This window comes from Gymnogyps californianus, chromosome 9, assembly GCF_018139145.2.
Source record: "Gymnogyps californianus isolate 813 chromosome 9, ASM1813914v2, whole genome shotgun sequence".
In the NCBI taxonomy this organism is placed as follows: Eukaryota; Metazoa; Chordata; class Aves; order Accipitriformes; family Cathartidae; genus Gymnogyps; species Gymnogyps californianus.
Genome location: NC_059479.1, coordinates 12,138,479 through 12,164,089, shown reverse-complemented (window position 1 = coordinate 12,164,089; position 25,611 = coordinate 12,138,479). Strand labels below are relative to the sequence as shown.

At 45.2% G+C, this 25,611-nt stretch overlaps 2 protein-coding genes across 6 annotated transcripts; one reads left to right on the top strand and one right to left on the bottom strand.

Moving 5' to 3' along the window:
- Positions 1 to 40: 40 nt before the first annotated feature.
- On the top strand, positions 41 to 25,036 carry DNAAF6 (dynein axonemal assembly factor 6). Of its 4 annotated transcripts, none has more exons than XM_050901524.1 (7): positions 41 to 271; positions 13,461 to 13,569; positions 15,280 to 15,343; positions 16,826 to 16,931; positions 21,078 to 21,174; positions 21,964 to 22,049; positions 24,252 to 25,036. In XM_050901524.1, the coding sequence occupies exons 2-7, from the start codon at positions 13,480 to 13,482 to the stop codon at positions 24,379 to 24,381; spliced, it is 573 nt and encodes a 190-aa protein (XP_050757481.1). In that variant the 5' UTR covers positions 41 to 271; positions 13,461 to 13,479; the 3' UTR covers positions 24,382 to 25,036. The 4 variants fall into 4 exon arrangements, with proteins under 4 accessions (XP_050757481.1, XP_050757483.1, XP_050757480.1 ...); XM_050901526.1 differs by having other exon boundaries at positions 47 to 102; XM_050901523.1 differs by lacking the exon at positions 41 to 271 and adding an exon at positions 12,856 to 13,086.
- On the bottom strand, positions 792 to 12,502 carry LOC127019481 (nuclear pore glycoprotein p62-like). Of its 2 annotated transcripts, none has more exons than XM_050901520.1 (12): positions 12,102 to 12,502; positions 10,852 to 11,237; positions 10,008 to 10,118; positions 9,455 to 9,583; positions 7,937 to 8,032; positions 6,761 to 6,869; positions 6,465 to 6,609; positions 6,005 to 6,054; positions 5,747 to 5,881; positions 4,939 to 5,050; positions 3,992 to 4,058; positions 792 to 1,422 (listed from the first exon to the last, which is right to left on the bottom strand). In XM_050901520.1, exons 1-12 carry the CDS (start codon positions 12,380 to 12,382, stop codon positions 1,331 to 1,333), a joined length of 1,713 nt encoding a protein of 570 aa, XP_050757477.1. In that variant the 5' UTR covers positions 12,383 to 12,502; the 3' UTR covers positions 792 to 1,330. The 2 variants fall into 2 exon arrangements, with proteins under 2 accessions (XP_050757477.1, XP_050757478.1); XM_050901521.1 differs by having other exon boundaries at positions 10,008 to 10,088.
- Positions 25,037 to 25,611: the final 575 nt, after the last annotated feature.

Here is a 25,611-nt window from a genome sequence, read left to right as displayed (position 1 = left end):
CGGCGGCAGCGGGGCGCTTGGGCGGGCCAGAGCGGCTGCTCGCTGCCGCTGGAGAGCCGGCCGCCCCGGGGCGGGCCGCTGCGCCGAGCCGGGCCGCGGCTGGTGCGTCTGTGGGAGGGTGGGCTGCCCCGGTGCCCGTGCCGCGGGAGCGGAGCCGCTGTGCAGCCTGAAAGCGGGGACGTGGTGAGGGCGGGTTTCCCTGGCACTGTGCTTCCCTTCGCCCTCAGCCTGGGCCTGGAACTGGGGCTGTCCTAAGCCTGCCTGGAGCAAGGTGGGTGGGCAGAGAACCTGCGTGAAGACGTCTGCCCCAAGGCAAGTTAACGAGCAACTCACAAGTTTTAACTCACATTAAGGTCAGTAAACTACTCTTGCAAGCGGGCCCTTCCATTTTTTCCTGGGGACAATATATAAGACAAGGCAGATGGGGTGCAGGCAGATGATGGTAAACGTAAAGCCCGTTACGCATCACTTGCGCCTCTTCAGCATTTTGTACAACAGAAGCATAAAGTGCAACGGAGAATTGAGTATGAGGGCAGTTCTGCTAAGTATGTGACCGTTCACTTCCCTCTATTAGTAAAGATACATTGGAATGTGCATTACAATCACACTTTATCAAAAAGCAGTGATATGACTCTGTCTCTTAAAAAGTCTTCGCAGCAGACTTGTTGACCATCGTCTTTCCCGCACCCTTGCAACCGAACAAGCTACACTACACCAAATCACCACACAAGTACCATTTTTCTACTGGCACATCTAATAATTTTTAATTGCGTAGAAATCCCGCTTACAGGTACCTGCACAAAAGCACTTTATTGCCAAAAGTACAGAAAACAAGGCCCGCTTTCAGAAGTGGAAGCATACCTAATTTAAACACAAACTCCAGCTAGCGGCATGAGGAATTGGAGTCTCTCAGACTGCTGCAGCTCCTTCTGAGGACAGCTCTTCATTAAACCACCTCTGTAAGGACCTGAATAAAAGCTTCTGAAGTCCCAACTGAACATAGTCAAGTCACATTTAAGTACTGGAGAGCTCAGCCGCGGAGTCACATACTGCTTAAATCCCTCAAGGGCAGCATTTGTGTATCTCACCAGTCTGCATGCAGTCATAAAGAACAGAGACGAAGAGCACGTACTTTCAGCACAAACTTCACGCAGTCGCTCAGACTGGAGCGGGTGAATGCCGGTCAGACACTGCAAAGACTGGCTTTGGAACAAACAACAAATTTTATTGCAAGAAAAGAAACAAACCCAGATCATAAGCTGAGACCTAGGTCCCCAACCACCTCTGTTTTCTTGGAGATTTTAGGTTAACCCTTCAAACTTTGAGTCATTCAATCAAACGTGATCCGAAAACTGCGCTCTTGCTCCTTGCGGCGGCTCTCACAAACCTTTGTCACCTCTTCTACCTTTCTCTGCAACACGGCTGTGGGAGAAACAAGTGATTAATCTCACAATCACCCTAGAACACAACCCTGCACAGTTCAGCCTGCAGAAGGAGAAAGAAAAACATTTTGACGGTCACTCAGATTTGACAGTGCACAAAGAAGGAGGAAAACCCAACACAAAGCACTGCTAACCCTCCAAGGCAAAGAAGATTGTCTAAAAAGTATTCTGAGGCATTCGGGGACTGGCAGGCAGAAACGGAAGAGCGCTGGGACGTGTTGTTGACGCTTTTTGCCATGCCACTTTGTTGTAGTTTCAGGGCACTGCATCAGAGAGCAGAGCAAACCCCCCCTGACAGGAACGGCAAGCCGGTCTGCAGCTTGAGGAAAAGCAACTGCTGTATAAACCAGTTTCCCCTACCCACCTCCTGCTAAACTCGCTTTGAATTACGCAAATTACAGGTGAACCGCACAATCCGTTAGAAGTATATACGTATTTTCTTGCAGGATATCACACAGCCATAGCAAGCTTCTAACTGCAGACACAGAAAAGACAGTGCAATCGCACAGAACAGCTGCAGAGGACTTGCAGCCACACCACAGATCATCTGTTATTTGCAGATCACCGATTTGGAAATACGTAAGCCACTGATTGATCATCAACTTTAAATGCAGCAGGCATCGCAATATACAAAATATCTTGGCACAAGCTAAAGCAATCTCTAATTTCATTCCATGAAAGCTTATCAGAAGCTATTCAACAGGGCTACGGCTGTTCAACAGGGCTGAGCTATTCAACAGGGCTATGTCAGCCTGTGGCTTGGAGGCAGATATTCCACGTTAGGTTTTATTTTGTCCAGCACGCCAAACCCAGAATCTTCCAGTAACATAGGAAGCAACGCATTTCAGTTTGCCACTTCCCAAAAATTCGCCATGCAAAAATGATTATGGCATAAAATGGCAGCCTGCTTCACTGTCTCACAGATCTCTCTCGCTCAACTCGGAATTCAGTTGTAACTACAAAAGCAAAGACCTCCTGGTTCTCTCAGGAAGAGGCAGAAGGTCAGAACAAGGCTTTGTCCAAACACTCCTTTCACTTGTGGAAGCAGCACCACCCTGCGTCCGTGTTCAGCAAGTCCATTTAGTTGTGGCAGTGCAGGTTAACAGTAATTTGAATAAAGTGCCACAGTTGCACATAATTGCTGAACAAGTCAGACAAGTTAACAGCCACTGTGTATGAGTATGCCTAGAAAAGATCCCTGGCTGTTGTGAAACAGTCCTGGAGGTGTTCCACAGGAACCAAAACTGATAACGTTACCTACAGCGCAGATGTCCTAGTTCTGGTTTGTGGGTTGTTTTAATATTTATTTCATACAAAAAGAAGGTTAAGGAATGTGTCCTTCCCAGGCCTGCTCAATTTACTAATGGCAAGGGCTACTTGAAGGCTTACTTCAAAATTGCATCGTTTTTCCACCGTACCGTTTAAGTGCACACAGTAACAGGAATTCTTCTCCTTGCTAAGAACCCCACAGAAACAGACACACACATTAACCTTTTTTAAAAACTGCGGTTTCTTAGGCTTATTGCTTCCTTCTTGTTTGAAGGTGAACTGAAGATGAACTCTTTCTTTAGATGTGCAGTTCCCAGCAAAGAGAATGAATCGTTATGAACTGATAAGACAATTTCTTCGGTACTGAATGACAGAGTCACTCTCTGCAAAGAGACCCAAAAATGCGTCTCCTTTCTAGGAAAATTTAAAGGAAACAGGTTGCTATTTTCTCACACATTCTGTAAAGTCAGAATTCTGATGCCACAGGAGCTGCACCAGATTTCCCGATAAAGGCATGTTTGGAATGCAGAAGTTAGCATGTATGTTCTGGAAGAAAAAGCCAAATTAAATCCTGACCTGAGCCAATAATACTATTTAAACATGGATAGTAGTATGCCTGCTTTCACCTGAGAAGTACACCAGGTGCGAGCACTTTCACAGTGCTGCAGCCAGACAGTGCAATTTGGTGCTGGTGAGAGGAGCGCTGCTTTATTCTGCCATGCCCCCATGTGGCTGCTAACACCAGTTAAAATCAAAACCGCGTCGAATTCTTGAATCCCTCACAAGGAGGCACTCCCTGTGAGGAAAGTTCCTTTCTTCTGTTTGTTTTCAGTATGGCACCATGGTATACCACTTAAGGGTGAATCCAAGACAAGAAACAACAGTAACTACACTATCAAGGAGGATGGTAACATTAAACACACACACACCCCTCCTCACCAATTTTCCTATTCCAAAGGGAAACCCCACAACATTTTAGAAGTTGAAATATTTAACCTTAGTTTGACAGAACAAAGCATAAGGTTTTCAAGTCTTCTGGTTCGCACAGACACATTTCAAGCAGTGCTTTTTTGTGAAACATTAGCAGTTGCCAGGAATTACTTCTCAGCAGAGGCCTTTAATGCACATCAGGAGAATTCAAGCACAGAAGGGACTGTGTCATTGAAGGTGAGGAGGCGAAGATTCCTCAGGGATCTTCAGGAATTCATTTATGCTCAAGAAACACTTGCACACATGCTACATGCTTTCTATTTACCAAAAAGCTGCAAGACGACTCTCACCTGAGTTCTGCTCAATCCACTGCAATGAATCCATGTGCGCATTCAAAATTTTACAGATCTGCTGAAGCTGAGCAGAAAGAGAAGGTGCAAGTCATATGTTATGGTACAGAAAAACAAAGAGCACTAAAAGGCAGCCTGCCTGTCCCTGCCTTTGGAACACGATGCGACCAAATTTCTCATATGTACAGCTCCACTAACTTAGCAGCCACTTTCCCAGGCACATCTGTGCAGCAACTGTGTTGCTTTGCTTCCCTTTACCATCAAGAAAACAGACTCGTTTAGAGTATACGCCTGTGGCTTAGGCTTATTCCAATTCAGACCTAGGAACCACCACAACATTAATCACCTTAAGCTTGAGGTGGCAAAAGTAAAAGGGAATGGGAAAAAACTCACTCTGCAATACTGAAGGGAAATTTTTACTGGGAAAAAACCTTCTCAGTAAACCCACAAGGAGTATCGAGATCAATTTAATACTTATCACAAAGAGACGGTAATTCAGGTCTTGTTTTCATGAGGATACAAAAGTAGTATAAGGAAAAAACTATCAGCAGCTACGGAGGGCATTCTGAACAAAATTTAGATGTGCCACAAGAAAGATGCAAGCAGTGGAGCAGGTAGCTGGATCAACATTAAGAAATGCCTCTGAAACAAGTTGTAATCTAGGCAAAAATTAGGCAACAAGCAAATAACCAGAGTTCATACCAGAATGAGATACTTTGAAAACTATTAACAGAACTGCAGAGTAAATACGTGAGTCAGGCTGGCTTGTGCTGTGTTATAATGCAAGTTTTACCAGAAGAGAACCAACCCAAGGACTAAACAAAATACCCTTCCAAGGTTGAAACTACAAGCAGCAGAGTATCCACGAGTGGACAAATTAAGAGTTAGAACTGTTTAAATATCCTTTGTCTCCTACCAACATACAAAAAAATAAAGCTGGGACTTACCGGGTCACTCGTGTCTGCTGGGCCTCTTGATGTATTCAAGTGCTCAGTAATGTCCTTCAGATCTTGCGCCATACGCTTCAACTGAGCATCTATGTTTTCAGCCAGTTTATAGCTGAAAACGCATGGGAACCAAGGTCAGAATATTTAAAGTGAACTTCAGAAGACCTGCTCCCAGTCACACCAACTTCAGGCAATCAGAATTAGCTTCCACGCCTTTCAGCCAAGGCTGGCAGATACGTGGGAACAGCACCATGAGAGGCATTCTATCACACAGATGAAGTAACTCCTAACCTCTTTCTCTCTCGATAGATACATGGAGACACACAAGCAATAGTGTGGAGGGCTTTCCTGGAAGGTTTTGTCAGAACTGAAGGAACCAGCTAGTCCAGGTTCTTCAAGATTCCCATCTCCTGAACCAGACAAACACTTCTTTTAATTACCCTGCTACAATTCAACACTTAAGGCTTACAAGGATGCCCGAGCCACACACAGTGCATTCTGCTCTCATCACTTCTATCACTAAATAACCATTACATTCAGAGATTATGCCAAAATTAGTAGCCTTTTCCCAGACAGCTGATTAGACCAACATCCAAAGAGCTTTTCATGCTCATTCAAGGGCTTCCAGTTGCAACTGCCCTGTTTCTAATGCATAAAATCTAAGTTGCCATGCAGAAAACAGGATTACATATTTGAAAAAGGCCATTGATAGTTCAGTACTGTCATGCATCCCAAGTCTACTTCTTGCTGACTGATCATCACCACATTAGCCTGCTCATTACATGTTCCAAGCAGATTTTTGTCTTACGTCCTCTCCCGTTCTTCATCTGCATGCTGCAAGTAGATAGTCCCGCTCTGTTCCTTCACAGACTCCTCCAGAGGGGTCAACAAGTCTTCAAGCTCTTTCTGCTGTGACAGAATGAAGTCCAGTTCCTGATCCAGTCTGAAAAGAGAAAGTGTTAACTACTCCACTTAGAGGTGATATACATTCTAGGTCTGCCATACCACAACGCAAGAAGATGCAAAAAGAGAAACAAAATCATCTCAAGTGCTCATAGTTTCGTACCTCTTCTGATCAAGCTTCACTTTCTCTACTTCTCTGTGTAATGAAGTAATCTGGAAACAGAACATACTTAGTTATACTATGAAAACTCAAAAGTCAACTCATAAAAGAAGAGTGGGGGAACTGAGAAAGCCAGCACCGTACAAACACCTCCCAGAAACAAGAAACAGTTACATAAAGATTTACAGACCAAAAATTGAAAAATGGAGGTTTGGCTTTCAAAGCTCCACCCTAAGATAACTTGTTACCATAGTGTAAACTCACAGAACAGACTCCCAAGCTTCACTGCCTATAGACCAGAATAGACACACACAGTGAGTTTTTCAAAAGCTTCCAGATATAATTCACATTTTTTTTTTTTTACAAGTAGGAAGTCCCTCTAGATGGCTTCCTGCATCTGTAACACTGAAGGCCTTTAAGCGTCTAAGCAAGCAAAATCAGGCTACACTGGACGTCACCCTACCTTTTCTCCATTCTCTATCAGCGTCTGATCCCAGGCATTAACTTGCGTAGCTTGATGGAGAAAGTGTTTCTCTTGGTCTTCCAGTTCCAGACTCCACTTGTTTATCAAACTCTCCAGCTGGGCATAAGTCATCACTGGAGGTGCGCTGAGAAGAAGTGCGAGACAGTACAGAACACAACATCAAAAACCAAAATATAAACATGACAACACTCATTTCCCTTTCCTCCACCAGATACCAGCATTAATACTGCCTCTTGCCCCAATCGGGAAATAGTTGGTTGTAACAAAATACTCACCTGGTGGTGGTTGTTGTGGTTATGGCAGCTGTAGAAGTCACAGCTCCAATGGCACCAGTTGTAGTTAATGGCTTAAGATTCAAAGCAAAGCCAGAAGCAGAAGTAGTGCCTGAAAGAAGAGATGCAACTCAAGCAACAGAAGAGGACACATCTGCTATCTAACAAATCGAGAACAGGCCCCATATACACCTCTAAGCACAGTGCTGTATAAGCTCAAATAGGTCCCTTAAACAAAAAGCAAATCCCACGTTTGTCAAGAAGGGAACGAAGCACATCTTGACAGAAAAGCAGTGGACTGTAAACACCTGACTAGCAGTTCTAGTAAAACGAGGAATCGGCAGCCTGCACTTAACCTGGGCATTATTCAAAGAAACACAGCATTAGCCCACACACCCCTCTCAATCTCCTCACGTTTTAATATTAGGCCTAGTAACTACCAGCACACCCAGTTCCTCTCCTGCATCTTTGCAGAAGATGAGATTTCTACGTTTTCTCAAAACTAAGAGCGTCTATCAGATGGTACTGTCAGCCAGTCACACGGCACTTCTAGGCATTGAGCTCCGATTCCTCACAGTCACTCCAGAAACAAGCTTTAGAAAGACCTTGAGAGCTGAGCAGCATCCATGTTATTACACTGAAAACGGACCGGTAACTGCATCCAGAAAAGGATGTTCAGTCCTGAATCCCAACACTGTGCAGCAGCAAATTCCACTGCAACTTTTCACATGAGGGTTGCCACTTAAATACAGCATTCATCTCTGCTTTTGTTTGTGGGTTTGGTTGGTTTTTTTTTTTTTTGAAGAAAAGTTAACAAAATCCAACACTTTGAAACTCATAATATGGAAGAAACAGATTGATGGGGCAGAACTGAAACACAAAACATCTCTCCCTAACACTCCCCACAAGCCTTTGGCCTCTCCCGTCCCCCACCAGGACACCTCTCCCTCACCTCTTAGAGCAATTCTGCACCTACACAGGCAGGCTAGAGAAGGAGCAGCTAGTCTCTTTACTTTACTTGCTCCAGACTAGAACATCAAAGCCCACGGGCCTTCCTTCACCCAAAGTCCCTTTGCTGTGGACACGCTCTCAGAAGTCATAAGCAGCTGTGCATTTGGGGAGATGGAAAAGGAGGATCAGAGAAAGAAATACAGTCTTATATCAGCATCCGGTTCTTACTAGTGGCAGTGCTTGTTGCAGCAGCTGTTGTTCCAGGAACTTTTAATCCAAACCCAAGCATTCCAAGACTGGCCGTCCCAGTGGAAGGGGCACCAACTGTAAACAGAAGGCAACATTAAGAGTTTGCGCAACCCATTAAATACAGTGCCCCTACAGAAAAGCTCTACCCTGCCTGCTCACCCATCTCCATCTGGTCTTTATTTGTATTAACCAGGATCACTGTTCAGGTGAAGGATCATCCAGACACGACATGAAAAAAGGCAGGCTGAAGCTATAAAATAGCCAGAATGCTCTGCGATTCTTCCAGGAAACTTTATCAACCCAGGTGCCAAGCTATTGTGACTTCTCTGTACCTATTCTGAATTATTTAACATTTAACTGCTATCAAATGCTAAAATAAGCAAAGGGTACTGGACACTGGCAGGCAGGAAATGCAATCTCTGCACGAGCCTACTTGCTAAAGCAATACAATTGCACATGCTACAGGAAACACGCTGGCCGCATCTCCGCTGCCTGGAAACATCCCACCTATTATCATCTAAGAACAAGGTTTCAGACATCCTGATAAACAGAGAATGCCCATTAGCTTAAAAGCATTCTTGAACACCAAGATTAAGGTCAGCTTTGGAACTGGAGTAGCAATGCAAGCATCGTAGAGCTACCGAAAATACAAGTTGTTAGGCTGGTGTATGTGGCATCTACAAATTGCAGCTGACCAGTTAGAAGTAGTCAGCATGGCTTTAACATAAAACTTGTGAAGGTCCTTGGGAGCAGCTGCCTAAATTTTCAGAGGTAGGTGTGAGACAGCATTATGTATGGAACAGTTGTATTAACTCTGGTAAACAGCGACATTTACTGTAGCTAGTCTCCATAATCAAAGGAAACTGAAGCGTTAACATCTATCTCATTGCAGGTTGAGAAAGCAAGCTTAGGACTGTCTTCAAACCTGGGCTACTGCCTTACAGCCATCAGAAAACAGACACTATTTCCTGCCATAAAAATAATTTTGCAAGAGGAAACTTGCCAGTTATTACCAGAGGAACCTGCAAACATATAGCTGTGTGAACATTTGTTTTTAGCACACTGCACCTTCACTGTCACAGGCCACTGTTCTTAAAGAAGCATGAACACCTAATGCAAGAGTCAAAGGCAGACGTAACGAGACTCAAGGCACTGGGGTCTGGAGGATAGCAGCTGAAACATCACTAGAACGCTCAGTTGTGCCGATACTACCCGGACAGAGAAACAAAAAATTCACATACAACTAAAACTGCCCCGTGCTTCTTGCCCACTCTGAATCTAAAGCGTCCTTTGGTTCGAACAAAACCCTCCATGCCTCACCACTGAAGGCAGTTTGCCACAAACCACAAAGAGAGAAGGTGGCAAACAGAGAGAAGAGCTGGCCTTTTGAATTCTCCCATATCACCCCAGCATCTGCAGCTCCACTACCGACAGGCAGCACCAACCATGCTGCTCATTTATGCCCCCAACAGATAAAATCTGTACATTGTGTCTTACGTGAGAGGCCCGTGGTGGCAGAAGACGTCGGTGCTGAAGAACTCACTATAGATGCAAACAACGTAGGCCCCGTTGAACCAAGAATGGACGTTGTGGTGGTAGAGGCAGTTGTAGCGGCTGTGGATGTTACTACAAACAGAAAAAGCGTCCATCTTGTACACCCAGACCACATCAAGCTCCCGCCCATTTCAGAAGAATCATGCTGAGAATGGGACACAAATGTCCCCATCTACACCGCTTTTTTATAGATTTTAAGCTATTTTTCCTCTTATTCTACCTCAACTCTGTCTCTTTTCCAATGTACCCTTTAAACTCCCTTCCACTACGGTCCAGCAACAAGTACAGAACAGAATTTGGCCCGTCGGACGCAATAAAAAATACAGGATACCAAGTTCAATGGCTGTATGAACTGTCACGGATTACTGATGCCATTGCTAATTCACGGTAACAAACACTTCTAGCCTATTTCCAGACTCCAGGTTAGAAAACAATTCCCAGAAGGACAGCAGATTCACGAAGTCTCAAGTAATTATTTCCTAAAATCACCTCCTACCTCCAAGTTTGGTTCCAAAGGACAGAGCGGGTCCCTGGCTGGTACTAGTGGTCAGCGTTGCCGTGGGTGCACTGGTGGCCGCTGTTGAAGGCAACGACCCAAAGTTTAGACCTGGAACAAGTAGCATAAGTAAAAGGAAAAGACGAACCTTTTACTACGGAGACACTGTAGTTTCCACTGATCACAGCAATAGTCAAGTTAGAAGCAAGAAGAATACAAAAAACCATTAATATTCAATGTAACAAATACTCTGCGTTATCCAGGAAATGAACTAGAGCTAACAAGCTCGTTACGTAAAAAGACTTTCAAGAATGATTCTAACACAGATGAACATCACCCTCACTCACCCCAGAGCTGACGACCTTCCCTCCAAGGCCTGCACTGTCACCAACAAGTAAATCAAGAGCTGCAAACCGGACTTTTGCCGGACTCCGGACGAGTGGGCAGGTTCCTGCCGTCAGGGAGGTGAACACTGGTTTGGCACTGGGGGCCGGGCGCATCCTACGGCGCGCCCTCCCCACCACTCTGAGCCTTTTCCCTCCGCACCAGCAAACCCACCAAAAACATTTTAAAAGTGCTTCAAATGCAGCTGGCACTTCTACACACACTGGTAAAATTATTTCAGCCTCGCTCTCCAAACCCAAAGGCTGAACAGCAGTTGTTACTCATCACCGAAGACCCTGGACGAGCATAGCAGAAAAACCACTGATTCCAGCCACTCGCTTCATTTCACACCAGCAGAAGCAGGAGGCTGCAGAACCTCCACACCATCCCCAGCTGCCCTCCGTGCTCACAGGACTGTGACTTCCTGACTACAGCTGCCATTTCAAGCCCAGGCACTCACCTGCGGACTGTCCCCCAAGGCTGAAGGGGGTTGTCGACTGGGTTGCAGCTCCTAAGGTGGCAGCAGTGGTGGCAGCAGCTGCAGGCGCTGTTCCAAAGGTCAACCCTGTGGGCGCTGCTTGCGGAGCTGCAGTGCCGATGCTGAAGCTGGCTGTTCCGGCCTGAGTTGTGGTACCACTGGAGAAAGTAAACCCTCCAGTTGTCCCAGACTGAGCAGTGGTGGCAGCGGTGGTGGTGCCAGCAGATCCAAACACAAAGCCAGAAGGGGCTGCTGCTTGACTTGAGGGCACGCTGGTTGGTACAGAGCTACCAAATCCAAAGCCCCCTGTGATTCCAGTAGCTTGAGTTGCAGTACTGCCTCCAAAGTTTAATTTTGGTGCATTTGCCCTAGAGAAGAAAAGACAAGAAAAGAAAAGAAGCCAATCTGTTTGAGACATACATCCAGTCAAGTACTGAGTCGGCTTTCTTACAGACCGTTTGCTGACACCAGAAACCACCTTTCAAAAAGGCGTGCACCTGACCAGGTTTATGTTTCAATTTTGACAAAGACTGCATCGCAGCTCCTGTCATCTCCGATCCTCTGCTAAGTCTCTTCATACTGACTCCCCCTTAACTACCTCCACCCATCCAGGCACCAGAAGACGTTTATGGCAGTGTAAGTCAAGTTGCTTATTCTCTCAGCTCCTAAGCACCCTTTTCACTTCCTCTACATAAGACTATTTTTGTCAACTAACTTTTACTGCCAGTCCCCATTTGAGCTCCCTTCCCACTGCTCCCATCTGGCAAGCTTTGACAACAGCAGTTCCGAGGAACCACCTCAAAGCTTACAGCCTTTCCTAAGGACAAAACGCTCCCACTTGGCTGAAGAAACATTCTGAGCGCTCCAGATTCACATCAGAAAGGACGAGACGTTTTATGCTCGGACGCAAAGTTTTATCGTTTCTTCATGCAAGCATCAATACCCCAATTATTACAGACTGAAGTGTGGAACAGCTTACTCTTAATACCCATCTGAAAAAGTCAGCATCGTCACATAACAGGTCTCGCTGAACACTCTTCCGAATGCGCTAATGCCATTCTAGCAGCAATTCTAAGGCACAAGAGCAACAGGTTTGCTCCCGTGAGAATTTCTTGCAAAGCGCTTCCAAAGCAACGAGGAGGACATCATCCACTCGCACTGCCCAGTGGCCAGGGCCGCGCAGCAAAGCCAACACCCCCACCCCGGCACCGGCCGACCCCCGGGCCTCTCACCCCAGCGGGAACACGTTTGCTGCCGGAGCCGCGGTGGCCGCGGCCGGCGTCCCGAAGCTGAAGCTGGCAGGCTGCGCGGCAGTGCCCGGCCTGCTGAAGGAGAAGAGCCCGGCCGGCTGGCTGCTGGCAGGCGTCTGGGCCGCGCTCCCGAAGCTGAAGCCCCCCGAGGCGGCAGGCGTGGAGAAGGAGAAGCCGGTCGTGGCCGTTGTGGCCGTCGTCTTCGGCGCGCCCAAAGCGAAGCCGCCTCCCGCTGCACCCGACCCGAAGTTGAACTGGTTCATGGCGGCTGCAGCCTGCGGGAAGAGGGACCGCCGCCGTCAGGAGACTCAGGCCCGGGACGGGACGGGACGGGACGGGACGGGACGGGACGGCGGCGGCGGCCCAGCTCCCACAGCCCACCGCCGAGCCGGACAGCCGGGCCGCACGGCGCCGCGCCGCGCCACCGACAGCCCCGACCGCCACCAGCCACCAGGCGCCGCGCGCGCGCAGGGATGACGCACGGTACCGCCACTCTGCACCCGCCCCTCTCCCCCGCCTCCCAACCACCGGCCGGATCTTCCCGCCCTCAACAGCTATTGGCTACTCCCGCCGCCGCTCCTGGGCGGCCCGCTCGGATTGGCTCGCGAGGCCACAAGAGGCGAGGAGGGGCAGCGGCGCCCCGTTGCTGTGGTGACGGGGGACGCGCGCGGCGGCGGCGGGCGGCTGTAGGCCGTGCGGCGGCAGCGGGGCGCTTGGGCGGGCCAGAGCGGCTGCTCGCTGCCGCTGGAGAGCCGGCCGCCCCGGGGCGGGCCGCTGCGCCGAGCCGGGCCGCGGCTGGTGCGTCTGTGGGAGGGTGGGCTGCCCCGGTGCCCGTGCCGCGGGAGCGGAGCCGCTGTGCAGCCTGAAAGCGGGGACGTGGTGAGGGCGGGTTTCCCTGGCACTGTGCTTCCCTTCGCCCTCAGCCTGGGCCTGGAACTGGGGCTGTCCTAAGCCTGCCTGGAGCAAGGTGGGTGGGCAGAGAACCTGCGTGAAGATCTGTGCCTCTGTCCCTTAGTGGCAGGCCTGAGCTAAAGCATCCTGCTGCCCTTACCCTGGCTGCAGTAGCTGCAAATCCATGTTGACATAGGGTCTAGCAGAGCTAATATTCACTGTAAGGCTTGAGCTGTGATTGCAACTAATGCCTGTGGAGCAAAGGAGTCTATAATCTGAGCACAGAGAGGAAAGGTTGATTATGTTCTATTATATATGTTCTGACATCATGCATGTAAGAGTTTGGCTAGACTTTATCCTTCCAGAACACACAGCAGGAAAATTGTACTTTTTGGACAGTACAGGACACATTTTGTTCTTCTTAATCTGTCACTTGTTTTTTCTGCATAGGTGAGCAGTGGGTATTGATATGGACAGTGTTTCCTCAGGCTCTTCTCTGCAGCTCCTTGCCAAACTGCTTCTTGATGCTCACGAAGATGATGATGATGATGAACATGTGGTGAGTGTTTCATAAGAAATGCTGCTTCTTTTACATGTTATACCATAGTCTAACCTTGTTACCTGGGGAGAAGCAATTCTCTCTTTTCCCAGAGTGAGTAAAAAGAGAATTAAAACCTTAGAAGGTTTTAGACTGACTGAAACAGCTTGTTACCTTTTAGGGTAACAAGCTCTTGAGGGAGAGAATAAGGAAGATGCCCCAGGAAAAGAAGGAGAGATTGTGACCACAAAATGGGAGGGAGATTTAGTTTTTCAGCCTGAAGGAAATGAGAACATTTAGTTGAAAGAGCTTTAGATACTTTAGACTTCCTCCTACTTTTCCCTGAAGTCTGCTAGAGATGAAGGCAATTACAGCTAAATACTTCATATGAAGGGAAAAAAGTTGCTGCTCAACTTCTGAGTAAAGACTAAAATATCCAGAGGCAACTGAGTGTACTAATTCTGTGTGTGAGGTGTTGAAGAACTGTAGAGATAATTGATCATTGATGTACAACAGCTATGTTGGTGTTTGTAGAATAGGGAAGGGTGAGTAATCATTCTAAGGTGAATGATCTGAATGGTTAATGAGAAATATCTTTCCATTCTTCTATATCAATTCATCTCAGGACTAGATGAAAATCACAGCTTTTGGAAAACATACGTTGTTCCTGCAGTATGCAACTGCTGCTTTTATCTAGGCATGCATGTGTGCTGGGGAGAAATATCCCGGGAGGGCCACGGGTGCCAACAATCACAATGTAGAAGGCCTCTGTGAAGGCTCAAAACTTTGCCAAGTCTCTTAGGATTTTGAACAAGTCATGTCATGACATGGATAACAAAAATGGTATATGCCCCTGTGTTCCTCCAAATCACTCCTCAAAAAAGAGCCAGCTGGCTCACCCAGCAGTTGTGCACTAGTAGTGGCAATGGTAGTAATATCTGGGATAAAAGGGGTGCATACCCCTTGAAATTTCCTTTCAGTAGGTGGTAGATGTGGTCCTTCACACTCTAACAACCCTTCAGCTGTTTAATGCCTGCCTTTTAAAACTAACTTTATTGCTGCACATCTTTGCAGTAAACATCCTGATTTTAAAAGAATTTGTTTACATCTTATTAACAAGATGAATGATATTTCAGAGACAGAAATAGAAAATTGCCACAAGGGATGTCAATTAAGCCTGAGTCAATCTGGGTAAATTGAAATCTTTATTTTGATTTAATTTAATGTTCTGTGCATGTGAGGTACTTTTATCAAACCAAGGAATCTTCATGTATAGAGAAATGCCTCACATTGGCCTATTAGCACTAAATTGATTCATAATTAGAGGAAAATGTTGTTACCTCATATGATCGCTACTGTCAAAAGGAATCCAAATGCTGTGATGGCATTTTTAGGTAGCACCCTTGGTTTCCTGCAATATTTTCATGGCAAGCGAAGCATGGAAATTTTGCCAAAATACCATGGAAACTAATACTCAAAAAGCACATCTGTCTGTAATACTGTCCTTTTGGGAGTCCTGCTTAAACCCCGTGTGTCAAGGTCACTTTCTGCTGGGTGAGAGTGAAGAAGAGATGTTCAGTGGTTCGGTCATGAAATTGTGGGATAATATTTTTTGGATTCTAGCAGGGATTTGTTTGACCTCAGATAACATTTCATATTTATTTACATTATCATTGTTACTGAGCTGGGCTCTATGAAAATTGATTGAAGTTCCATTTGCCTTTTTTGCAGCCACACTGTTCTGTTAGTGCCATGACTCCTAGTAGTATTGGACCAGTAAAGACAGACACCACTGGTAAGGAGGACTGTTTGTATGTTTTAGCATTCAGTCCCATGTTAGCAGACTATAACAGCTGTAGTAAGTTACCACTGATGGAGTTTGCTTCAATAAGAGAGTGGTCACTGACCTTTGAGATGGAAATAGCATTACATTTTTCCAGTTACACTGTAAAATTCTTATTTTCCTGAAAGCATAACTGCAAAATATACAGAGAGAAGCAGAAAGGGTAACTCCAGACCACAGGAGCCTCAAGTGGCAATGATAAACAAAGTACAGAGCACAGCCTGGTCACAGGCTGAGGGGAATCATAACTGAGCAGCAAAAAGCTCCATATAAGTACTCTCATGGAATTGTTAATGCTCACTTAGAGCAAACAAGGAAGATGGGCTTCTAAGTACTCACCTGAAAGGATCTTCATGGAGTAAACTGCATGGAACTGAGCCTATGCCTATGAGGAGGAAGAGCTATAAAGTGTATCGTGAAACACAGTCATACCATATTCCCCCCAAAAGTTTCCCAACCCTGTTTAGACCACACATGGGAAGAAATAGAAGGTTTGTTCAGTGCTGCCGTCAACACACTGAGAGACGTTTTTCAGTTATTATCCTTCCTGCACCTAGTTCTTTGCCTGGAAACCCTGCACAATTACATGCTTTACCTGACTCCAGGTGTTCTGGCATCATATAGAAAGGCAGACTCTCAGACAATGAGAAAAAATATCTTGAGGGATCCTAAATTTGTGTCAACACCTTGGATTGTACTCAGGAAAGAAAGGAAGACAAGTTTAGTCTTGGCAAAGTTAATGTAAAGTTCTTCCTGGAGCTAATGCTGTCACATTATTGGGCAGCTTAGTTATGAGCTGTAAGAAAGGTCAACAAGGACCAGGATGAGTGTAGCAGGAAAGGAACTGTGGCAAATATAACAAACAGAGTATTTTTGCTTGGGATTCCAACAATAGCCAGAGATTCTACTATAAAAACCTTCAAGTTGCAGATTTACCAGCTTACTAGAAAATATATTTTTCCATGTAGGACAGGCATAAACCATAGCATTCTTCCCATGAACTTTGATGTGTCTTCAGTACCTGATCTGGGCTGTGCTCAATAATTAATGGGAAGAACTGGATTTCTATGTGAGGAGGAGGTCCTTTTGTAAATGACTTTGCTCACTTAAAAATCTCATGTCAGGGGCTTGGGGAAGATTAATATTTCATACTTCTACATTTTACCCATTTTGAAGTGCTAGTTATTTTATGCCTGAAAGGAGGATTTCCTTGATATAGAGGTTGGGTAAAGGAGATGTAAGGGAAAGGAAAACATCTTTCCTCTGCAAATTCTCACTCATAAGATATTGAGGTGAAGGAGACTGTAATCATTAACTAGAATGCTTTTCACACAAAGACTTTTCTAAAGCCTAGAAAAATCTAAGTTTTCAGCAAGCCTAGAGGAACAGAGATATTCCAAAATATGACAGTGTGATTTTTCTCATCACTTACAGGTACTTTTCAAGTGAAATCTGAAAACAGGAAAACTATTTGGAATACAGAGGAGGTCCCAGAAGGATCTGAATTTGATGATACCTGGGACCCTAGAGAACAGCCTGAGTAAGTGAGCTGAGACTGCCTGCATGGGCTTTTGTTGTGGTTTAACCCCCGCTGGCAATGAAGCCCCACACAGCTGCTCTCTCACTCTCCCCTGGTGGGATGGGGGAGAGAATTGGAAGTGTAAAAGTAAGAAAACTCATGGGTTGAGATAAAGACAGTTTAGTAAGTAAAGTAGAAGCCATGCATGCAAGCAAAGCAGAACAAGGACTTTTTTGCCTCAGTCTTCACCAGCAAGTGCTCCAGCCACACCGCCCATGTCGCAGAAGGCAAAGGCAGTGAGTAGGAGAATGAAGAACCACCCACTGTAGGAGATCAGGTTTGAGACCATCTAAGGAACCTGAAGGTGCACAAGTCCATGGGACCTGATGAGATGCATCCGCGGGTCCTGAGGGAACTGGTGGATGAAGTGGCTAAGCCACTATCCATCATATTTGAGAAGTCATGGCAGGCCGGGGAAGTTCCCACTGACTGGAAAAGGTGAAGCATAACCCCCATTTTTAAAAAGGGAAAAAAGGAAGACCCGGGGAACTACAGGCCATTCAGTCTCACCTCTGTGCCTGGCAAGATCATGGAGCGGATCCTCCTGGAAACTATGCTAGGGCACATGGAAAATAAGGAGGTGATTGGTGACAGCCAACATGGCTTCACTAAGGGCAAATCGTGCCTGACAAATTTGGTGGCCTTCTATGACAGGGTTACAGCATTAGTGGATAAGAGAAGAGCAATGGATGTCATCTGTCTGGACTTGTGCAAAGCATTTGACACTGTCCCACACGACATCCTTGTCTCTAAATTGGAGAGACATGGATTTGACGGATGGACCACTTCATGGATGAGGCATTGGCTGGATGGTCGCACTCAAAAAGTTGTGGTCAACGGCTCAATGTCCGAGTGGAGACCAGTGATGAGTGGCGTTCCTCAGGGGTCGGTACTGGGACCGGCACTGTTTAACATCTTTGTCGGTGACATGGACAGTGGGATTGAGTGCACCCTCAGCAAGTTTGCTGACGACACCAAGCTGTGTGGTGCAGTCAACACGCTGGAGGGAAGGGATGCCATTCCGAGGGACCTTGACAGGCTTGAGAGGTGGGCCCGTGTGAACCTCATGAAGTTCAACAAGGCCAAGTGCAAGCTCCTGCACATGGGTCGGGGCAATCCCAACCACAGATACAGGCTGGGTGATGCGTGGATTGAGAGCAGCCCTGCAGAGGAGGACTTGGGTGTATTAGCGGATGAAAAACTGAATATGAGCCAGCAATGTGCACTCACAGCCCAGAAAGCCAATCACATCCTGGGCTGCATCAAAAGAAGCATGACCAGAAGGTCAAGGGATGTGATTCTTCCCCTCTACTCTGCTCTTGTGAGACCCCACCTGGAGTACTGTGTTCAGCTCTGGGGCCCCCAGTGTAAGAAAGATATGGACCTGTTGGAGCGGGTCCAGAGGAGTGCCACAAAGATGATCAGGGGGCTGGAGCACCTCCCCTAGGAGGACAGGCTGAGAGAGTTGAGGTTGTTTAGGCTGGAGAAGAGAAGGTTCCGGGGAGTCCTTATAGCGGCCTTCCAGTACTTAAAAGGGGCCTACAGGAAACATGGGGAGGGACACTTTATCAGGGAGTGCAGTGATAGGACAAGGGGTAAGAGTTTTAAACTGAAAGAGGGTAGATTTAGATTAAATATTAGGAAGAAATTGTTTACTGTGAGGGTGGTGAGGCACTGGAACAGGTTGCCCAGAGAAGTTGTGGATGCCCCTTCCCTGGAAGTGTTCAAGGCCAGGTTGGATGGGGCTTTGAGCAACCTGGTCTAGTGGAAGGTATCCCTGCCCATCGCAGCGGGGTTGAAACTAGATGATCTTTAAGGTCACTTCCAACCCAAACCATTCTATGATTCACTACTTCCCATCAGCAGGCAGGTGTTCAGCCATCACCAGGAAAGCAGGGCTCCATCAAGTGTAATGGTTACTTGGGAAGACAAAATGCCATAACTCCGAATGTCCCCCCCTTCCTCCTTCTTCTCTCAGCTTTCTATGCTGAGCATGATGTCATATGTATGGAATATCCCTTTGGTCAGTTGGGGCCAGCTGTCCCAGCTGTGTCCCCTCCCAGCTTCTTGTGCTCCTCCAGCCTACTCGCTGGTGGGGTGGGGTGAGAAGCAGAAAAGGCCTTGACTCTGTGTAAGCACTGCTCAGCAATAACCAAAACATCCCTGTGTTATCAACACTGTTTTCAGCACAAATCCAAACATAGCCCCATACTGGCTGCTATGAAGAAAATTAACTCTATCCCAGCCAAAACCAGCACAGCTTTACATAGCATTAATGGAAATATGAGTTCAACAGCATCTACGGCATTTGAGTGAAACAGCCATCTGAAAAGCTTGTGTCATGGAAGGAAAAAGGAAGGATATCGGCATTGCATCTAAAGCAACATGTGAGGAGTGATTTTAACCTCTCCCTTGGAAACCTTCTGATCTCATAACAGAAACATAGAGTTGGTTTTTCCCATCATAAGATTACTTGCAGTGTCAGATACTTGTATAGAGTGGGATTAGGAGGGGAAGTAAGCCAGCAAAATTATTTACTAGCTTTCAAATATGCCATTTGTGTGAAATACCTGTCTTTTCCTGCTGCAACCAAGATGCATTCATTTTTCATACTCATAAATTCATAAAGTACTCCAAGTTATATTTGCATTTCAAAGAATTAAACTTTTTAGAGACAAATAGTACTACAGGAAGGAAGGCTATATGCAGGCAGTTTTGAACTTTTAAATCTTGTAATTCAATCTTAGTCTGTCAAGGGACAGCCTAAAACCAGAGTCTTTTCCCTTGCTTATAGAAAAACAATAACAAAAACATTCTTGAAATAGATACAGTCAAGCATGTTAGTTGTAGTTTGTAGAGGTCAGAAAGCCTTCAGGGTCAATCCACAAAGCAGCCTTTGCATTTCTAATCATTGTGTTCTGATGCCATATCCTGGAGTGCTACATGTTGGAGCAGAGGGACTAAAGCCCATGAAGCTGCACATTGTATGCTAATTTGTAGTCCAGAATCCTCATTTTTCTCTGCACGTAAGTCATGCCATGAGGTGTTCAACTTCCTGATCTAAACACAGGACTGAGACCCACCTGAACTTAGACTCAGCATTTCTGAAAATGATTTGGCATTCACCTATAGCCTCACATACAGTTGTACACTTGTTCTTGAAACCGTCACCTGTGAGGTATAGAACATGCTCTCTTTGTATTGTGGGCACAACAGAAGCTTTTCTCATGCCATTTTTTGACCCTTCCCCTCCCTGCTGGGTAAAACGCGGTGCTTCTCTAGCCTCAAGCAATTGACCTGTGTTGCACAGATGAAAAGAGAGTATAAATCTTTGTAACAGTTCATCAAATTGAATCAAGGAAAATGGCCCAAAAGGAAAACAGATGGCTAAAGAGGTGCATCCAGAGCTATTAGACAGGTTTCTCATTGACTTAGGAATTATTACATACGCATATGAACACTGGAGATGTAAAAAAGACTTTCCATACACTCTTTCCAACAGCTTAAAGAAGCATCTCACTCCACTTATTTTGCTCAATTTAGTAGGAGTAACATGTGTTCTAAATACAAATTTCGTTTGTATTTCCTCATTCATTAAATATCAAGAGCAAGGGAGTACGTGATTCTACATTTTGTAGATGTGGAGGGGTAGAAAATAAATGTTGGCCGAATGTAAAACAATTACAATCTGACAAAAGAGTGTTATGCTCAGGCTGCAAGAATATCTTGAATGACAGAACAGAACGCATGTAATTGTGACAGCATCTTTTCAAATCCATTTCCCAAGAGTTTGTGGTGTTTAACTAGTTGATAAGTGTCATATTCACTTAGGATGCATTTCCTGATCCTGCAAAGGCTGGTTAGTGAAGCAGAGGCAGCAAAGTGAGTGCCTTGGAATGTGGGGTGAATGATCTTCACGTGTCTTCTAGCTAACTCAGTCATGGCTCTGAACAGAAATCCAGTGCAGATGGGTTGAAGCCTTGAAGGGAGACTGAAAAGGAGGAGAGACAATGCAATGAGGGTATTTACGGTCCTCTGAGACATACAATCTCCTTTAGTCTCCTGCTCCTTCTCTGGTATTCTTAGGCAACTACTTCTCTTTCTCAGGTATCAGATTTTATTCAAACAGTGTGTGGGAACAGAGGACGTCTTCTTTGGGATGAGCAGGAAAGACCCTTCCACAGCCTGCTGTGAAGATGTAGTGGTGAGCTGAACCTGTCTCTCCCATCCCTTCTTTGTGCCCTTTCTCTGCCCTTTTCAATCTTGCCACCTTCTTGAGGGACAGAATGTAAATACCAAGCTGTATTGCTGCCTTTGGCCTCCTGTAGGATTTTCTTGTAGTTCTTCAAGAATTTGTAGATGATATTTACACTTGCTAACCTGAGGAACTCGTATATCTCCTCAAGGACCTAGTGTACTCAAGAGAATTCATGCAAATGCATATGCCACATACAGACTTGGGGGAAATAAAAGTAGCTCTAAGATGAAGTTTCATCTTGGACACAATTTTGGAGGGGAGAGGGGCTGGGAAGGAGATGGTTTTCATCTGCCTGCATTTATGATGAGGTATGCGAGTTAGTAGAATGCTACAATACTGATAGTCTTTAAAGTTACAAGTATCAGATCCTGTCCCATTATTATATGATCAAAGACCTCCCTGCTTTCTGAACTTCAGGACAGGTATAACTGCTGTGCAGTTTTTCTAGTAGAAGCAAGCTGTCCTTGGAATACACAAAGCCAGGGGGTTTTGCTGGATGTAGCATACCTGTCAGGTACATTATCAGCTCAGGATTTTGAAGAAAATAAGATATCAGTACACATCACTAAGCTATTGAAAGCAATTATTATCACTGTCATATTTTTTCTGATACAAATTACCTACTCAGAACATTGCTCTTTGACACTGGCATCAAAATATTCATGAAGATGAGATCTTTTATGGCTTGTAGGGCTACACGTCTAATCACCGCTTTACCTCTGCTGATCATTTCAGATTAAAATCAAGCTGCCAGAGACAAAGTACTCAGACATCGCATTAGATATCCAGGACAAGGTTCTTGACCTTCGAACTCCCAAAAAGTAAGTGAAACACAATTGATAGAAGTGCAGTTAATATCGTGTTTGAAAGGAGGTCTGGCAAAAAACTGCCCACGGTCTTGAAAGACTTCTTGAGAGTTTGCTTTCTAAATCCTAATTTGTACAAATATATAACTGAAGGTGGTCAAAAATGTGCAGATACATTTTCAGAAGTTGAAAGCCAAATTGTAGACATACCCAGGCATGGATGCCGAGATGGAAATGTTACAAGGTTTCCCCAAAGAGATTTCCATTGAGTTCTTTTTTTTTGTAGGGTTATTTCAAACCTACAAAGAAAGTCAACTGACTGATACACTCTCAGACTTCTCAGTCTTCCTCCATATTTGCTTCAGTGTGCAATTGCCCTGCCTGAGATTTCCAGATAATTCCCATGTCTGTTTTGCTTTAAGTCCTTCTTCACAATAGACTGCTTTCATAAGAAAGCTTAATCCTCTCTGGGCTAACTTGCTGTATTGAATGGGATGTAGGAAGATCCAGATGTGAATAGCTTCCTGCAAATAAATTCAAGGTGCAGGCCATGGATTAAGGCCCAAATAAGTTCTGTCCCTAGTGGACTAACTATAGAAAAGCTACCTTTCTCACAAACAAAACCAGGCTGAGTTGGTTACTCCCTGCTTGGATTTAACCCAAAGATGCAACAGGAATGGAAGAATGTTTGGAAGTGCTAGCTCTGAAACTGGAAAATCAGGAGGAATAATTGTTCAGCTAATGACTTGCAGAACCTATAGGTAGTAAAAGAGGTAGCTTAATGCAATACTGCAGATGTAGGAAAACCTCAGCATCCTTTTTCTTTTGCAATTCTATCTTTTTGGTGACTCAGATCTGCCATTATCTTCTTAGTATCCAGCTGTCTCTAGTCACAAACCTAGCAAATAAAAAGTTTGCCATAAATCTAATGGTTGCTTGGGTACAGCCTGAGCTAGTGCTGCTTTCACAAATATAAGTGCAAGTCTTCTCAGTATGAAAGAAACAAACAAGATTTCAAGTTCTACATACTGAAAAACACTGTACTCTCACAGATGTGTAAGAGAGCTCAAAGGTACTGTTTCCAACTCTGTAGTCCTGGGGCTGATTCTAAGCCAAGCTGATTTTAAGGACTTCTCCAAATTATAGCAAGTGGCTGCCTTCAGTAGGTGTGGTGCAAAGGTGTTTTGACTGTACGTCTTTCAGCCATGGCTCCTACAAGACAGCTGAAAAGGTCTGAAAAAGAATCAGCATGACTTAAACCCCAATTTAAAGTAACCCCCATCTATGCTACCATGTTGTCTTGTTGGGCTTTATAGAGTTTGGCTGGGCAGATCTCTTGATTCTAAAGTGTCCTTGATTCTGTTTCCACTGTCAATAGAGTGGAGGTCCAAGACTGGCCCATCATTTATATTGTTAATATATAAGCCTGGGATAAGAGAGGAAAGAGTCCAGACTCTGCATGAGCAAGTAAGTTGGAACTGTCGTCAGTGAGAATAGTTGAATGGGTCTGGACTGAGACGTCCTCGTGAGGAAGTAAATCGGAAGGCTTGTCAGCCGTTCCAGGAAAAGCTGTATGTCTAACATAGTGAGGGACTGTGGTTCCTGAGTCCAAGATCCAGCCTTTCTTTGTGTATTTCTTTGTGTGGCCTGAGCCACAGGTAGGGGGTCACTGAATTAATCTTCAATGTAGGTTAAAATCCCAGCAACTTCATAACTGTAAGTCCATTCCCATACCTGAACTGTGCTTTGCAGTGTAGACATGTCCTTTGTGAAACTGGACTGGCCAGAATCTCTAATCAGGCTGCACCACTTATTTCTTATTACTAGAGAAGACAAACTCCTGAAGACACCTTCAGGCTTTAGGCATTATTCAGATTTTTACCACCAGGAGAGCATTATCAATGCAGCTCCTCCTTCTTCTGCATTTAAAATGCAGCACTGTGCAAAAGCAAGAACAGTGGAGAGGGCCCACAGTCCATCACTGGAAACGGTTGTCATAGCCACAGCCAAAAGAAAGGAATAGTGTTGGAAATATTTCAGGGCCTGTATAGCTGTGCACCAGGTATTGCAGGAACCCCACGACCTGTCATGAGAACAAAATACACTGAAAGAACATGCCTTGGTATACTGATTGGCAAATTCAAGAGTAACTTGCAATGCCGTCTCAACTGCTCACCCAGTCTGAGACATTGAAATTCACTGTGTCCTCTTTTACAGGAAGCTGCTGCTGCACCTCCCGTACTGTGTAGACAGCAAGAAAAGTAAAGCTCGTTTTCTCTCTGAAGAGGAGACCTTGGAAGTCACCTTGAGAGTATCGAGGAAGTTTGATTTCATAAATTTTGTCTGATGGATAGAGAAATAGAGAAAGTTTGCAAAAAGTAACCTCTTAGTTTGAAGTCTTCTTGAAACCTAACTGGTACTGAAATAGTAGATTGTTTCCCTTGAGCAGTCCAGGGGGAATATCCCTGGAGAAATTGAATGAGTCAGGAGGAACATAGCACCCATACATTCTATAAGCTGAGGCTGTCCAGCTCTTGCGCTGCTGTGGTTAACGTTCTGCTTCCTTCAGTCTGATACAGGCTCTGTGAATCAGAAAATAGGAGACTACAATTCTGTAAGCCGGAGAAAGTCTTTTTGTGGTTATGCCTGATAAGTAGCACAATGAGGCCCTGGCCAATGAGTCCGGTGCTCAGTTACTGTTGCAAGACTTGCAAGTGGTAATGCTCTTGCTTGGCCTCCAATGCTGGGACTGGGGTCAGTTCAGAGTCTCCTCTTAGCTACTTCTTGATGAGAAGATCAAAGCTCTTCAGGGATCCATATCCACATCTGAGGCTCCTTTACACTGGCAGAACAAGGTAACCAACTGTAGTTGGATTGTTGAACAGCTCAGCTCTTTTGAAGAATTTTTGACAACGTATGGTTCAGTGTCATCTATTCACCTGCTGTCCCTCCAGCTATTTTTCTGATCTTTCTTGATTAATAAAAGAGTGTGTTCTAATGAACAGTTCCAGTTACCTTTCACTCTGCCTTCTCTTTATTATGTCCTGAGAGACTTCCTAAAAGTGAGATAAGAGGAACTTTGCATAACAAAGCATCACTTAAAGGGCTGAAATGCGGCAAAAGCTTTTCTTTGGCCTTCAGGTCCAATCTGGAGCTAGAGATGGGTCACCAAGATGTTTCTCTTACTAGCTGCTGGGCAAATATATTCATTTAATGTTGTTAATCATGCAGGAAACAAAGGTATTTGCTCAATGATCAAAGTGGAGAGGACAAGCAGGGCCTTGCACGTTGATGGACTTTAGGTACACTTAGCCAAAAGCTTGTAAGCACTTTAAAAACAAAATGGCTTGGGTCCTGCATTCTTCTGGCATAGAAGTAGAGGAAAATAATTGACCAGCTAGGTTGCAGACAGTACCCATGCAGCTAAATTTGTGGCAGGCTGTAATGAGAAGATGAATTCTCCATGATGGTTTGAAGACACTGACAGTGAGTTTCCAGGTATATTTTTTTGTTTTGTCAGGAATTTTCAGAATTCACAGTATGTTTGTAATTTACTGCATTATAACTCTAGGACAAA